The sequence below is a fragment of the Trichosurus vulpecula genome, chromosome 1, assembly GCF_011100635.1.
Source record: "Trichosurus vulpecula isolate mTriVul1 chromosome 1, mTriVul1.pri, whole genome shotgun sequence".
Classification (NCBI taxonomy): Eukaryota; Metazoa; Chordata; class Mammalia; order Diprotodontia; family Phalangeridae; genus Trichosurus; species Trichosurus vulpecula.
In genome coordinates this window covers 42,684,203-42,701,014 of record NC_050573.1, presented here as the reverse complement: position 1 = coordinate 42,701,014, position 16,812 = coordinate 42,684,203, and the positions used below count along the sequence as shown (strand labels likewise).

General features: G+C 39.7%; 1 protein-coding gene across 1 annotated transcript in view; it reads right to left on the bottom strand.

Annotated features, from left to right (window-relative positions):
• TMEM132C (transmembrane protein 132C) overlaps positions 1–16,812 on the bottom strand; it is a 537,194-nt gene that overhangs the window by 56,376 nt on the left and 464,006 nt on the right. The window contains exon 5 of the mRNA XM_036734208.1: positions 2,330–2,473. Coding sequence (XP_036590103.1) covers positions 2,330–2,473 — 144 coding nt within the window. The remainder of the gene's footprint in view (positions 1–2,329; positions 2,474–16,812) is intronic.

The window sequence follows — 16,812 nt, the reverse complement described above, 5'->3', positions numbered from 1 at the left end:
AGACAGCATCTAGAGGAGGGTAACCAGGAGAGCTAAGGGCCTACAATTCATGACATATTATGATGGGTTGAAGGAATTGCAGATGTTTGGGTTGGGGAAGGGAAGATCCTGGCAAGTGGGGTAGGAGATGTGTGTTCAAATATGTGGAGGATTGTGATATGGAGGAAGAATATGATTTCTGTTTGGCCAACCAGGGAAGATCTAGCTAGGTGTTATGGGTGGGAACTATAAAGAGGCAAAATTAGGCTTAATGGAATGAAAACCTTCCTAACAATTTGTTGTTGTTTTGTTCAGTTGTGTCTGACTCTTCATGACCCCATTTGGGGTTTTCTTGGCAAAGATACTAGAGTGGTTGGCCATTTCCTTCTCCAGCTCATTTTATAGATGAGAAAACTGAGGCAAACAGAGTTAAGTGACTTGACCAGGGTCACACTTATAGTAAGTGTCTGAGGCTAGATTAGAACCCAGGAAGATGAGGTTTCCTGACTCCAGGTCCGGCACTCTATCCACTGTGCCATATAGATGCATCAATTAGATCTGCCTAAAAGTAGAATGGCTTACCTGGAGATTTGGTAGCTTCCACCACACAATGGGCCTTTGTGGATATTTTATAATGGGAATTCCTTTTGGGTATTGGTTAAATTTCATAGCCACTGAGGTCCCCTCGCATGCTAAAATTCTAAGATTTTGTGTGATTTTCTGATTTACTATTTTTGTATCAATGTATTGGGCTGCAATTTGGAAGAATGGGAAATTCCAAAGAAACATAAGAATGAAAGATATCATCAAGAAAAATATATGACTGGAAGAGGAGATGGGCTGATCACATTGTGAGGATGAGAGATGACCAGTGGGTCTCCAGACTATTGCACTGGTGTTCTTGAGAAGTTGGGAGAAATCAAAGAAAGTCTCCCACATAATGGGAGGACTCCTTGGAGCAATTTTATGGGAGGACATGGACAAAAATTTCACAACATGGGCAATGATCTGTATTATAGGATGGGACTTTCAAATAGATGAGATAACAGGTCCCTTGGAACACTTTAGGATTAGGTGTTAATAGAACCAAAGAAAGGGAGCTAGGTGGTGCAGTAAACAGAATGCTGGGCCTGGAGTCAGGAAGACCTTAGTTCAAATCCAGCCTCAGGCACTAGCTATGTGATCTTGGCCAAGTCACTTAACCCTGTTTGCCTCAGTTTCCTCATCTGTAAAGTGAGCTGGAGAAGAAAAAGGCAAATCACTCCAGGATCTCTGCCAAGAAAACCCCAAATGGGGTCATAAAGAGTCAGACATGACTGAAAATGACTGAACAACTACAACAGAATCAAAGAAAATAGAAACCACAGTTCTTAGAATCATAGGATATGAGGGATGGCAGGGACCACTGAGGTCACTGTGAGCTCCTTGAAGCTAAGGACTGGTTTTGGATCTTCCTTCCTTCCTTTCTTCCTTCCTTCCTTCCTTCGTTCTTTCCTTCCTTCCTTCGTTCTTTCCTTCCTTCCTTCCTTCCTTCCTTCCTTCCTTCCTTTCTTTCCTTCCTTCCTTCCTTGGCACATAGCAGGTACTTAATGAATATTTGCCAACTTGACAAGCTAACAGAAATCCCTCATTCAACAGAAAAGGAAGTGGAGCCATGAGAGGGCCCCTCATTGGGCCAAACTACACAAGTTCTCCAGCACTTAGCCCATGAGGAGCTTAGAATCTCTTGTGATTCACACTCGCCACTGTGCCTGGCACAGAGTAGGTATTCAAGAAATGTTTGATTACTGAATGATTGTTCAGTCCAAAGCAACCAGTTTAAAATGAAAAATATTCATGACAGAACTGGTTTCTTTCAACTCTTGGATAAAATCTCATCTTCTGAAAGAAGCCTTTCCCCATCCCCCTCAATGCCAATGTCTCACCTCTGTTGATTATTTCTTTTTTTAAAGATTATGTTGATTATATCTAATTTATCCCATATAAAGCTTGCTTGTATGTAGTTCTTTGCATGTTGTCTCCCCCTTCTCCCCTTTAGACTTAGCTTTCTTGAGAGCAGGGACTATATTTTTCTCTTGTTTTTATATCCCCAGGCTTAGCACAGTGCCAAGCACATAGGGAATGTTTCTTGACTTGACTTGACTCATGAGTTCTATATAAAACAATCAATTTAACAAAAAAAATTTAAAGGGGAGGAACAAACGCTAATCTTTTTTTTTTAAATCACTGAATCAAATGATGACTTTTGGAATTATGTGAAAGAAAGGTTCACAGTAAAAAGGGCACTCAAGCAAAGTATACTCCAGCTCCCTCTCCTAGTAAGCCTAGCTTGCAAATGAAGGGTACTTACTTTGATGACATCTTCATCAGAGGACTTACACTCCACTGACTCTGAGATATCCGTCACGGCGCTGTTCTCTTCTATGGAGACCACTCGGATGGGCACTGCTACTGTCTTCCCAGTGAGGATGGCCGTATTCAGAATTTCTGTATCCTGCCGACAGAAGCAAATACAATTGGGTGAAGCTACATCTCAAAGGATGTTTGGGGGAATTAGGATTCCAGGGGTCAGGTTCAAACTAAATTCTCTCAAGTCGGGAGCGACATTTCACAGACAGCTAGCTGGCTCTCGGTGATGTTTTGTTCCCTCGTTCAGATCGCGTTCAGTACAGGAAGACACCTCCATGATGTAACTTTCCTGGAATGTAGCATCCTGAGAAGTTTAATAAGAAATCCACTTTAGGTTTTAACTGGCTTTGTTTTCTATTCATTTTACAGACGACAGGTAGCATACAATAAGCGAAATGATTTGACCTCGGAGGACACAGGCAGAGATTAGAACCAACAATCAAACTGTATTACTTACAAGATTCACAGACTCAGACCGAGAGTTAGAAGGTACCTCTGAGATCATTTACTTCAACTATTTCTCCTTAAAGACGAGGAAACTGAGGCCCAGGAAATTAAATGATTCGTTCAAGGGGCTTACTAGCTTATATAGCTGGGGGTTTGCTGTGGGAGTGATATCGAACTCCTCTGATTCCAGAGACAGGCTTCTCACCACCACACCATACTACCTCCTCCAAGATACTTTTGTTGAAAAACAAAACCCAAATCAAAACATAACCCCCTGGACTTCTCACACACTAATCCATTTTCACCATTGGTGCACAAGGAGTTCGCCCTATATTTATTTATTCATTTATTTATTAGTTTTTTTGGGGGGTGGGGCCGGGCAATTGGGGTTAAGTGACTTGCCCAAGGTCACACAGCAAGTAAGTGTGTCAAGTGTCTGAGGTCGCATTTGAACTCAGGTCTTCCTGACTCCAGGGCAGGTGCTCTACTTACTCACTGTACCACCTAGCTGCCCTGCCCTATATTCATTTAAATCCATTTCTTAAAATCTTTAAAATTTTATGATCTTTAGCATTTAACATTGGGGTAATTAGGTGGTATAGTGGATAAAGTGCTGGGGTTGGAGCCAGGAAGATCTGAGTTCAAATTGGGTGCTGAGGACACTTCCTAGCTGGGTGACCCAAGTCACTTCACCTCTATTTCCCTCAGTTTCCTTACCTATAAAATGGGGATAATGATGTAGCACCTACCTCTCAGATTTGTTGTGAGTAATAAAAGAGATAGTAATTATAAAGTGCTGAGCACGGTGCCTGGCACATAGTACATGCTATATAAATAAACTGCAGTCGTTCTCTATTACCTTTGAGATCAAATATAAAATCCTCTCTTTTAATGCTTTTTACGTCCTGATGCCTTCTACCTTTTTTTTGTTAAACGTGTATTTATTGAGTATCTTTATTAAACAGGGATTGTTATAAATATTATTTTATCCTCACAATAATCCTATAAGATGGGTACTATTATTACCCCTATTTTATAAAGCTACTAAAAATCCAATTTCAGATTTGAACTCGGGTCTTCATGATGCCAAGTCTACGCACCATCCACTGCACTACCCAGCTACCTCTCAACTACTGCTTCTGAAAGATCTTTCTGGTCTCTCTGATTTAACTTCCTTCCACACAGTCTGCAATTCAATGACACTGGCTGTCTTGCTGTTCCTCTCATACATTTTCACTGGCTGTCCCTCATTCCTGGAATACCATCCCTTTTCCACTCCCATTGCATGGCTTCCCTGGCTGCCTTCAAAACTCAACTCAAATCCCTCATGCAAGAGGCCTTTCCCCCAACCTTGCCCTGTTGCCCCACCACCACCAGACCTTCCTCTGAGATTATCCTTAATTCATTTTATCTCTTGTTCGATGTAGTTGTTTGCATGTTGTCTCTCCTATTAGACTGGGAGCTCCCTGAGGGCAGGGACCGTTTTTGCCTTTCTTTATATCCTCAGAACTTAGCACAGTGCCTGGCACATAGTAAGTGCTGAATAAAATGCTTGTTGATTGATTGAGATGACCAGGTGTATGTCGGAGCCACCTCAAATCCACTCTCATGAGATTGTTAAACTTCCAGTGTGAGCATTTACACTTTGGAAATCAATAAACTCAACAAATCAGGGATTGATTTATTGTTTTGTTTATTTAAGAAAGTGATGGAAAAAGTGTTGATAATGTAAACTAAACTTAAAAGTGTTTTATGTGTATGTCCTTCTCCTTCCCTTTGCTTAAAGCTGGTTGTTAAATATTTACTTGTACATCCCTTCCTTTATGCAGTTTAAAGACCAGTAGGGGAATAGAATAAATACATTTGAAGGAAATGAAGGGAATCAGAATTTATATAGCATATACATATATATTTATGCATATATACACATATACACACATATACATATATTTATATAGCATGTATACATATATGTATATATACATATATGTGTGTATATATGTATACACACATGCATATATACATACACATTTACTTTGTGCCAGGCACCATGTTAAGTGCTTTACAAAATATCTCACCTGATCCTCACAAAAGTATTGGGAGGTAGGTACTACTATTGCCCCCAATTTACAGATGAAGAAACTGAGGCAGATAGCAGTGAAGTGACTTGTCCAGGGTCACACAGATAGTTAAGTATCTGCGTCTGGATTTGAACTGCACTATCTAGCTACTCTAACAGATAAACAAGTAGGTATGAGCAAACCTATCCACAGCTCATTTAGAAAGACATATTTTGTGGTGTCTCGAACGATGAACAAAGCACGTGATTTGAGGGTCTTAAATTTATGCTTGGAAAAGGCCACCTGTCTGCATATTTTTCTGTGGCGGAAAGCACTTCCATAAGCGCGGATGACTCTAGAATCCCAATGCTAGCTCAGGTTTCCCTACATCAATTCAGAGCTTTGTATATTTCAGGCCAACTTTGGCTTCGGGCTTCAATTCTGAAACAGCGTTCTATCTGAAGGAAAGGTGAACTCTGCAGCTCATCCAGGGATACCTCTGAAATAAAAGCCATCTTTTCCTTTACAAGGGCAGCACAGAGGGACAGGATAGATGAGAGAGAGGACCCCAGGCCTTTTCCTGGCTTGTTGCAAACCCTGCTCCCTAGGCCTTCGTTAAATAACACGGGGCTTTCTTCTCTAATGTCCTCCATTTTGCTCAAGCTGGTCCTGAAATCAAGGTAGTTTGTATTCACCCTGACTGACTATTACAGATGGTAAGAATGCTTCCAGAATTCCCCAGGACCATTCTGAGATGAGGCAGTAGAAAAAGAACCACGAGTACATTTGCTGGTAATGTAAGCAGCTCCGTCTTCCAGACACCACTAACGGACTCATTAAAATAGCCAACTCCCACATAGATTAATTTTGATTAGTCGGTTTTCAAGCTGTATCAGTATTTAAAAAACCCCAAATTGTAATAAATCACGATTGAAGGCTTTTCTTCTTCTTCTTTTTTTTTTTACCAGCAAGCTTCAGTCTTAGAAAAAGCCAGTTCAGGAACAAAGACCATGAAATAGGTGACTGTTGGGCCCTAGGCAGGCTTCACCTCAAATCTGTGGTCAATAGTAATAGATTGAAATTCCAGTCATATAGAAAACATCCTCAGCCAATATAAATTAGCAACTTCTCTGCTTTGAAGACAGCTATCTTGAATCAATTCTCATATACCATGGCCTCAAGGCCCTTCACTATCTTCATTGCCCTCCACTGGACACTGTAGTTTATCAGTGTCTTTTAAAACCATGGTACATCATACTTCGGTTGAGGTCTTATGAGAACAGAGGATGGTGGGGCTGTTACCTGGAAGTTAACTAGTCTTAGAGCAGGGGATTCTGAACCCATGGTCCACTGGCCACCAAGGGTTTCATGGATACATTTAAGGGAGACCATGAACTCTATCACAATTAAAAAAAATTAATAATTGTATTTTAATATAATTGATCTTCTTTGCAATTCTATGTGTTTTATTTTATGTATTTAAAAACATCATTTTGAGGATCAGCCGGTTACTAAATATTTATTAAGCACCTACTGTTTGCCAGATACTGTGCTAAACCCTGGGGATACTACAGGCATGCTATATTATAGTACTATACCATAGGTTTCACTAGATTGCCAAAGAGGTCCAGGAACAAAAAAAGATTAGAAACTTTTGTCTTGGAGAGTTACTCAGAATGTCAGGATGTTAAAGTCAGGGCCAGTAAACGTCAGAGGTGGTAATTAACCCCAGGTCTTTCTGGCTCTAAGGCAGCCTGTCTACCTACTATGCCATACCTCTTTCTCTTAATATTAGTGTTATATTTGAAAGTATACAGTTAAGAGGATGTTGGCTTTTATTTTCTGCCTTGGATTGCTGCATGGCATGGTAGATTGTGAGTCAGAAGACCTCGGTTCTAATCTCAGCACTCCACTGACTTGCTATATGACCTTGGCCAGAATCCTAGAATCTGAGAGTTGGAATAATGGACCTCAAAGGCCATCCAGGACAAACCATGTTGGAGCAGCAATCACTTCTGCTGCATACAAGAGAAGTGATATTCACTAGAAGACCTTTAGGGAGGGGAGACCCATTGCTTCCCAAGGTAGCTCATTCCACTTAGTGTCTCTAAACCTCAATTTACTCATTTGTTTAATAAGGGGAGGGTTTTCAACAAATGATCTCTAAGTTATTTCAATGGAGATCAGAATCAAAAAATTTGAGAATTGGAAGGGATTCCAGTGGCCATCTAACCTAACCCATAACACCAAAGGAATTCTCACTGTAAGATATCCAACAAATCGTTATCCAATCTCTGCTTGAAGACCTCCAAGGAAGGGTAAGACAGCAAAATGGGTCCTTTTACTTTTGGACAGCTCTAATCGTTGGGAAGTTTTTTTTTTTTTAACTTCAGGCCTAAATAAGCCTCTTTGTAACTTCTACCATAACTCCTGGTTCTTTCTTTTGGGCAAAAGAAAAGGAATCCACCTCCTTCTCCATATAACTGAACTTCAGATACTTAAACAGAACTTCAAATGTTTGAAGACAGCTATCATGTCCTCCCTGAATCTTTTCTTCTCCAGGCTAAAAATGTCCAATCCCTTCAACCAATCCATATATGTCATGGCTTCAAGGATCTTCACCATCTTCATTGCCATGCACTGGGCACTGTAATTTATCAATGTCCTTCTTAAATTGTGGTACAGCGTACTGCAGATGAGGTCCAATGAGAACAGAGGACAGTAGGACTGTTACCAGGAAGCTAGATGAAAGAAAAGGGGTTCAGCTGCCTTTGATCAATTTTCTCCCACCTACTGTTGTCCTTAGTAGCTTTGGACACACAGGAACACATATGATCCCTAGTTTTTAACCCAGAAGGCCCGTGTACATGGATAAAATGAAGGACAGTTCACAATCCCTGCCCAGGGTACTGTACTAAAATGTATGTACATATATATATATGTATAGATATAGATATAGATAGATAAATATAAATATATGGATAAATGTATTTTGTATATAAATACATGTATTACATATGTTATATATGTATATGTATGTATTTATACACATATACATATATGCACATGTGTACACACACATATACATATATATGCACATGTATGTGTATATATGCATATATGTATATATGTGTATGTGTGTGTGTGTGTGTGTGTGTGTGTGTATAAATGTAAGTAGATGCTGCAGGCCCAACAGTGGGAAGTAGCCATAATATTTGAAAAGCAATAGGAAGAAACAAATATGGCTGAAATGAAACAGTCTTCAAAGAGAGATTACAAGATGAATCATAATGGCTGTTGTTTTGGCAGGCTGTTAAGGGCCTGATAGAAAGGCTGTGGCAGATTCCATCCACTCCTGATTGTTTAGAGTTTGCAGACAGGCCAGGTCTAAAGGGAGCTTACCATCAGCATGCAAAGACATGCAAATATCTGTGTTATTACCAACAACTATAATTAATTTTGATATCATGACTTCAGGTTTGCAGAGAATTTTATAGTTAACTGTTTCAGGGAGGGAGTGCAGGTATTATCATGTCCTTGTTACACATAATAAAATTGAGGTTCAGAGCTTTTAGCTTGAGCTGTTTAATCAGTCATTCAAGTCATAAATATTTAAGTGCTTACCACTTACAAGGCATTGTGCTAAGTATGAGAGGTACAGAGAAAGGCAAAAACAATGCCTGACCTCAAGGAGCTTATATTCTAACGGGAGAGACAAAGAAGCTGTTGTTGTTGTGTCTTATGTTTTCAAGGAGGACCGATGACATCATGGGGCCATATGTTGACTTGTGGGTGAACTGGATTTAAGCGAGGCAGAGCTGCACAAAGCTGTTGGCCTTACTTTCTCTTCTAGAATCACCAAAGTGCAACGGTGGGACAAAAGTCAAGATGACCGGCGATGGCCCGGGATGCAGTGGATGACCTTGGGGTTTTCAGTGTCTGACCAAGCTCTTAAGCGCTCCACAGCGCCTGCTTCAGCTGCCTTTGTGGCTGTTGAAACATATTGTTCTCATCTGCCTGTTCTGCTGGGGAAAGTCTTCACATGCTTGGGGTAGATATCCTCCTGACTCACCCATAGGTTACCTCAGCTTGGTTTACCTCTATGCCGAGATGGTTTACAGTTTACTGAGTTGTGGCCGCTATGTGTGCTACAGCTTCTTGAAGCCACCAGTGATAGTTGGGTGAATCAAGTGAACACCAAAGGTGGATGAGAAGCCTTGAAAAGGGCTCAGCAGCCTTCACACCAGAAGAGCTAGTCCTCCTGAGCACCTCATATACCTTAGACAAACATACAAATGACTAGGTACATATAAGATACATACAAGGTCACACAGCATCCGAAGAAGCCTAGAGAAAGGATGTCATTAATTGCCCAAATCCTTAATGGTTGAAGAAGGAATGGTGGTGCCCAATCTGCTACTTAAACTTGGACCCAGGCTGACTAGTAATGTCCAACAACTTCTGAAAGATTGTATAGTATAGTGGAATGTGCATTTGTTATCTCAGACGCTGATTGTGTGTGACTCTGAGTATCAGTGTCTTTGTAAAATGAGGGGAGTTAGATAAGGTGACCCAAGAGGGCCTTTCCAGTTCTAAATTTATGATCCTATATTTTGAATTAATGAAGTAGTGTCTTCACTACTTGCCCTGCTTTTAATTTCTCTCCTTTCTCTAATTTATCCTTTTTAAAATTTTTTAATGTTTCATTTTTTCCAATTGTATGTACAAATTTTTAATATTCACTTAAAAAATTTATGTTCCAAATTCTTTCCCCCCCTCCCTCTCCTCTCCCTTACCTGCGAAGGCAAGAAATTTGATATAGGTTATATATGTGAAGTCATGCGAAACATATTTCCACATTAGCCATGTTGCGAAAGAAAACACAGACCAAAAAAGTCCCAGAAACAAAAAAACCCAGCCCAAGAAAAATAAAATCTCCAATTCATTCTTCAGGCAGCTCCTTGGTCTAAACCAGGGGTGGGGAAGCTGTGGCCTTGAAGCCATATATGACCCTCTAGGTCTTCAAGTGAGGCCCTTTGACCAAATCCAAACTTCACAGAACAAATCCCCTTAATAAAAGGATTTGTTCTGTAAAACTTGGATTCAGTCAAAAGGTCGCACCCAAGGACCTAGAAGGCCACATGTAGCCTTGAGGCCACAGGTTCCCCACCCCTGGTCCAAACAGTCATAATTCCGCTCAAACATCTTTAGTGGATCCCTGTTGCTTACTGTGTAATGCAGCTTCATACAAGTGTCTGGTTTTTGTCAACTTGCTATCTGTCTGGTCCCCTGTCCTTAGACAAAATGCTTATGTGGCTGGGGAAAAAGTTGTTTTAAGTTGGGTTTTAAAGGCCCAGGAAGGGCTAGATTTGAAGCATCAGTTTGACAATAAAGCATTGGTTAATACAATGATACAATAAATAAGTAGGAGACTCCAAATGGAAAAAATCCAGGGTAGGTAATTGCCATTACAGAACAATTTCATTAAAAAATTAAAATAGTAGAATGGTAAAATTTAATAGTATGTAGTAGAATGTAAAATAATAGAATGTAAGCCCATTAAGGGCAGGACTGTTCCATTTTTGTTTTTGTATACTTAACACTTAGCATCCAGTAAGTGCTTAATAAATGCTTATTTAATTGAACTGGAAAAAATTCTGATTTTTTGTCATAGACAGTAATTATCAACAAAACATAATTCAAAATGTGTAAGTAACACGCATTTATTCTGTGTCTCTTGTTAAGGCCTCTGCCAAATCCTGCCATCCTCAGCCTTGTTTCCCTCCCCTCCTTTTGCCTTTTCACAATACTTTCAGGGTGGATGTATATATAGTTTGCTGAATCCATACTGTATCACCTGCACCTGCTATGGGTCTTCCCTATTTCCTTGTCTGTTTCATATTTATGGTTCTAAGAATAGATGAAAATAAAAGCCACCTGCTAGGCTCAAACTTCGACAGAGACACGGAAGGGTTGGTATTACCCTGGGATTAGCAGGGAGTAGAAGCTGTCACCCTCAATGATGCCAACTTGTTACCTGCGAGAGAGAAGTCTTAAATTGCAGGCTATACACCCTTCAGCCTTCATCTGCTCTATTATAAGTTGGAGCATCACAAAAGCAAGGCTGGCTTTAAGAATGTGATGGCCTATAATTTACCTTCATTAGAGCAGATATTAAAATATGTTTATCACCCATCTCTCACTGGCTTTACAGAACATGAAAATGACATGACCATTATTTGAAATCCCTTCAGCTTACTAAAACTCCCCTCTTCTCTCCACTTGTCCCCTCCCTCCCCATAACCCACCAGAACTATTCTACTTTATAGGTGAAGAATCAATAAAAGAGGGTAGTTTAAATCACTGCCATTTTGAGTTATAAAAGGGCCAAAGGCATCTGAGAACACAAATGCCGCTGTTTTATCTGCCTTCATAAATTGAAACTGGTTTGACCACTTTCTGAGTAAATTTTATTTTTTCAAAAATAAATAAGGGCCCAGGAATTATTTCTGGTCTATTACCAAGAGGCAGAGGGCATGAATTGATTTTCTTGCACTAGGCAGGATGGAAAGACTGACTGGAGTTTCACATTCAAACTGACAAGAGCCTTTTTCATTCCAAAAGGCACTAGGGGGCAGAGATGTCACAAAAACTCTTAAATGTCAACAAGGACATGGGAGAAAGGAAGCAGCCCCTGGCTTAGGGCTCTGTTTCTTTGCCATGAACTGACACAATGGGACTCATTTAATGGATTTAATGAATTTCAGAACTCTCTTGGGCCACCAAAGACAGCCTCATTAGCATTTATGTGGATTTAAGGAGCACACAGGAACCTGAAGGGTGAGTTTCTGTCTGTTCTTGGTTCTCTCAGTAAATTCACTCCCCCAGTTTCTTTGAAGAAATGGGGGGCTATGGGTGAGGAACATTGCATATCATGTCAGACTTCCATCTATTGGGTAGTTTCGTTGAACTGTTTTCCCATATCCCCTCTTTTTTGAGCTTTTGAAATAAGAGTTGGCTCTCTGGGAGGGGGAAGGATGAAAAATACATTGGAAAAAGGAGGTGATGTTAAAATAGAAGTTGTCAATAATTTTTTTTTTTTGCAAAAAAGTGTACTAGGGCTTGTGGTGGCAACACATGAAAAGCAACTTTACAGGAGAATGGGATTGTTTTCTTGAAACTCATTCAATAGTAGATAAACATTAAACACCTACTATGTGCAAGACATTGCCAAATATTGGGAATAGAGATCTAAAAAAGCAAAACAACCTTAGCATTATCTCTACCCTCCAAAAATTTATAATCTAGTGGAAGGAGGTCAGTAGACTATTGTAAGTGGCTTTAGGCCAAACCACATGAACACAATGACCCAAGTGGTGATGGGCAGTGGTGGGCTTAGACATCCATCTTTTCAACAACTGAGCTTCCCCAAGCAAATCCCTGCAACACAGCTCTGAGGAGGGAAGAGTAACTGTTATTATTCTAGAGGAAAGAACATTGGGGTGTACTTTCAATGAGTGTATTCCAAGGCTGGAGTCAGGCTTTAGAATGTAGGGGTGGGGCACAGTAGTGGAAGTCCTGAGTATAGCCTGTTGTATGTCTCTTATTCTCAAAGAGGACAATGACCTCAGGGAGGTGATGCCAGAACTTGCAAAGGAATTGGATTTAAGTGAGGGAGGGCTGTGCAAAGATAGCCACATCTAATCTGGCTCATTATTTTGCAGCATTAGTAATGACAGCAACGCCTAACCAGAACACCTAATTGGTGTCAGAACTAAGACTAGAACTCTGGTTTCTTTTCCCATTCATTGTCTCTTCAGCATGAGCACATAGCCCTTTTGGAGACAGACCTCCATAGGACTTGGAACAGTGGAGATTCAAATTTTTATTCAAAGTATGAATGAATGATTAAGCTAGAGGATTATCCAGCTCTCCTGGATATCTAAATGTCCCCTACCTTTCTCAGTGTCCCAAGGACTTTCTGTCTGGCAGTGGGAAAGGTCAGAATCTTAAAGGATTCTGACTGGATCAGTCATTTGGTTAACACTGATTTCTATGCTGATTCCTGCTTGGCCTGAGAACCTCTGCTCCAGTCTCTAAGTTCCCATTTATCCTGAGAGTCTCTGTTTCCCGGACTGCCTCAGCTATGGGTGTGACACTCACTGAAATTTGGCCCCCAGAAGGGGCCTCTGACTCAAATCATTACCTAAATAATTGGCATATGACAACCCCCTATGAAGGATGCTGGCGAAAAATTCCTTTTTATTCTGGATCAAGAGTACAGACTGTGGAGTAAAAGGCTATGGCTTCAAATCCTATGTCTGACATTTTACTATTTGTGTGACCTTGGGCAAGTCATTTAGTATCCTTGGGACTCTTTTTTTCTCATCTGTAAAGTTAAAAGTGTTGGACTAGTTGACGCCTGAAGTTTCTTAGACCTCTAGAGCTATGACCTTCAATTGTGGCCCTGAGAAAGAGGCTTGCTTTTAAACCATCGACTCCACTAGCTTCTTTGTTAAAGCTGTTCTTATCCAAGATGTATAAGTAACTGAAGCAAATATATGGGGATAAGAGCTATTCCTCAATAGATAAGCATTTGAAGGATATGAGCAGATTGTTTTCAAAGGGAGAAATCTAAGCTGTCAACAGCAATATGCAAAAAATGCTCCAAAACACTTTTAGAGAAACACAATTTAAATGAGCCCTGAGGCTCTGCCTTAGTATCGTGAGACACAAAGACAACAAAAAGGGAAAGTAACAATTATTGGGGGGCTGAAGGAAGACTGAAGGAGGGATAGTATACTGGCTCACTGTTGGTGGAGCTGTGAATTGGCTCCGTCATTCTGAAAGGTGAACTATGGCAAAAAGTCGCAAAATTCTACATGTTTTTTGACTCAGTGATGGCACTACTTAGCCTGTACCCATAGGAGGTCAAAGAAAGAAGGAAAAGGCTCAAATCGACAACAATAACAAAAACAATAACTAGCATTTATATCATACTTTAAGGATTACAAAAGGCTTTAAATGCATTGTTACATTTGATTCTCATAACAACCCTGGGAGGTAGCTTCTATTATCATTGCCATTTTACAAATGAAGAAACTGAGGCAGACGGATTAAATGATTTGCCCAGGGTCACATAGCTGGTAAGTATTTAAGGCAAGATTTGAATTCAGCTCTTTCTGACCCCCAAATCCAATGGTCTATCAATTGTGTAATGCTTTTGTTTTTATTCAATCATTTTCAGTCATGTCTGACTCTCTGTGACCCCATTTGGGGTTTTCTTGGCGAAGATACTGGAGCGGTTTGCCATTTCCTTCTCCAATTCATTTTACAGATGAGGAAACTGAGGCAGGCAGAGTTAAGTGACTTGCCCAGGGTCACACAGCTGGTAAGTGTCTGAAGCCAGATTTGAACCCACAAAGACGAGTCTTCTTGACGCCAGGCCTGGCACTCTAACCACTGTACTACCTAGTTGCATTGTGCAATGTAGCCGCCTACAAAAAATATTTATAGTAACTCTTATTGTTGAAGTAAATAACTGGAAACAAAAGTAGAGGAGTTGTCCACCCATCGGGGAATGGGTGAACGCATTTTGGCATATGAGTGTAATTGACTATTATTGAGCTATAAGAAGTATAATAGAGACTTGCATTTTCATATATGTATATATGATATTTTCTATTCTATTTTGTATGTAAGAATGTTTTCTCTCTATTCTTCATCCCTCCTTCCCTCCCCCTCTCCTCCTTCTCTTCCTCCTCCTCCTTCTCCATCTTCATCATCATCATCATCATCACCATCTTCTTCATCTTCATCTTCTTCTTTTCTTTCTCTCTCTCTCACTATCCATGTGCCCTCTTTTCGGTGTTTGTTGAATTACAGAATTAAAATAAAAACCATATAATCTACCACCAGCCATAAGTGAGAAAATAAATATGAGATAATACAATATTTGTTTCAATTCTGTGCATCTCCAAGTGGGATGGTTTCCACTGAATGGTTACAATGGAGTTCTGAGTAGGGAAATGGATTGAATAGGAATAAAGAATCATGAGACTGAATTCTAGAATTTCCTCCCTAATCCAATCCCCATATTTTATTTATGTGGAAAATGAGAGCCAGAGGCTAGGTTAAGTGAAGTACCTAAAGTCACAGAGGTGGAAAACAGTAAAATTAGGATTCAAAACCAGGTCGTTTCCTCCATGTCCAGTATTCTTTCTACTTCACATTCCCATTTCTCTAAGCCAATCAGTTATTCTGGACCTAAGTGCTTTGCAGGAGGTGTTGTTGGTCATTTGTTTCAGTTGTGTTCAATTCCTTATGACCCCATTTGGAGTTTTCTTAGAAAAGATGCTGTAGTGGTTTGAATTTCCTTCTCTATTGCAGAAGGAGTCAATTGTTAAACTATATATATATATATATATATATATATATATACATATATATATATATATATACATATACATGTATATATATATGTATATATATACATATACATATACATGTATATATATATATACACAAATACATGTCTATGAATACAAAGAGGAAATTAACATTTGCTCTTCTCTTTATCTCAACTGTTGGGAGGAAGGCCAGAGAGAAGCATAGGCAGGTTAGAAGGTCAATTAAATGAAGGAGGAAGTGAAACAGGATGTATATGTGTGTATTGGAGAAAATGGTTGGTGTGTCACTTACTTTGGATCATCTGGCACATACTTAAGAAGGCCAAGGATGGGATTCAAAATTCAATCTGCACATGGCTCCTAACAAGGCAAGTCTCAGCAATGTCTCAAAGCCTTGATTCCTTGGTGGATACCTGAAAGACTATAGTAATCATTCTCTCTCAGTAGAAACTCAACCCCATGTTTATTCTTTGGCAAGAGAAGGACAGGAAAGACTGTTTTGATCCCTGGTAGGAGATTCCCCACATTGCCACCTTGTGTTTATGTGGATCAGGGGTTCTTAGCCTGGAGCTAGTGAACTTTTAAAAATATCTTGATAATTCTATTAAAAGATAATTAATTTCCTTTGTAATTTTCATATTTTATTGTATACATTTAAAAACCTTTTTCCAAGAAGGAATCCATAGGCTTTACTAGACTGCCAAAGGGGTTCATGATATTAAAAAAATTAAATCTAATGTTCCAGATAGACAACTAACTCATAGAACAGTTAAGTATTCGGGAGTTTAGATGTGTTTTGGTTTTGGTAAGTGACACATGGCCTAGTAGATAGAGAATTAATCTTAAAGTTGGGAGGAACTGGGTTTAAGTTCTACTTTTGATATATACTGGCTGTGTGACCCTAGGCAAGTCACCTAACCATCTTCAGGACTCTAGGCAATGCTGATCTGATTTGGAAGAGGAAGCTCCTTCATCTGGAAGGTCTCTTTATCAGTGAAATCACAGGTCCCCCAGTCCCTATCCCTATCTGTGTTAGTAAAGAATTGTTTTCATGTTCAGCTAACCTCTCTGTAGAAAAAGGAGGCAAGCATCCAACCATGACTAATGCGGGAGCTAATTCTACATTAAATCGTGGTAGAATGAGGGAGGCAAAGTGACAGCTGTTTAATTAAACTTTCAGTTCGATTTGATGGAACTACCAGAAGAAATCTGTGGAGCCTAAGGTCATGAGAATGGTCCTTTTTGGAGGCAGAAATGCTTTGTATAGCTTGGCCTTGGACCCAATTGGGAGCTAGTCAGTCAAGTTTTGGTAGAATTTGTGGAATATTCATTTGTTTAAATTATGAAGCCACACAATTAAGAAATTCACATTGATGTGGACACTAATGACCTATAACTTGTTGGAAATTATTTAAAAAATCTTTGTTTCCCTGAATAAATACATTTCTGAGAAACCAGTTTTTTTTCCTTTCTTTTCAAAGCCAAAGAATAAGTGTGAGGGCTCAGCC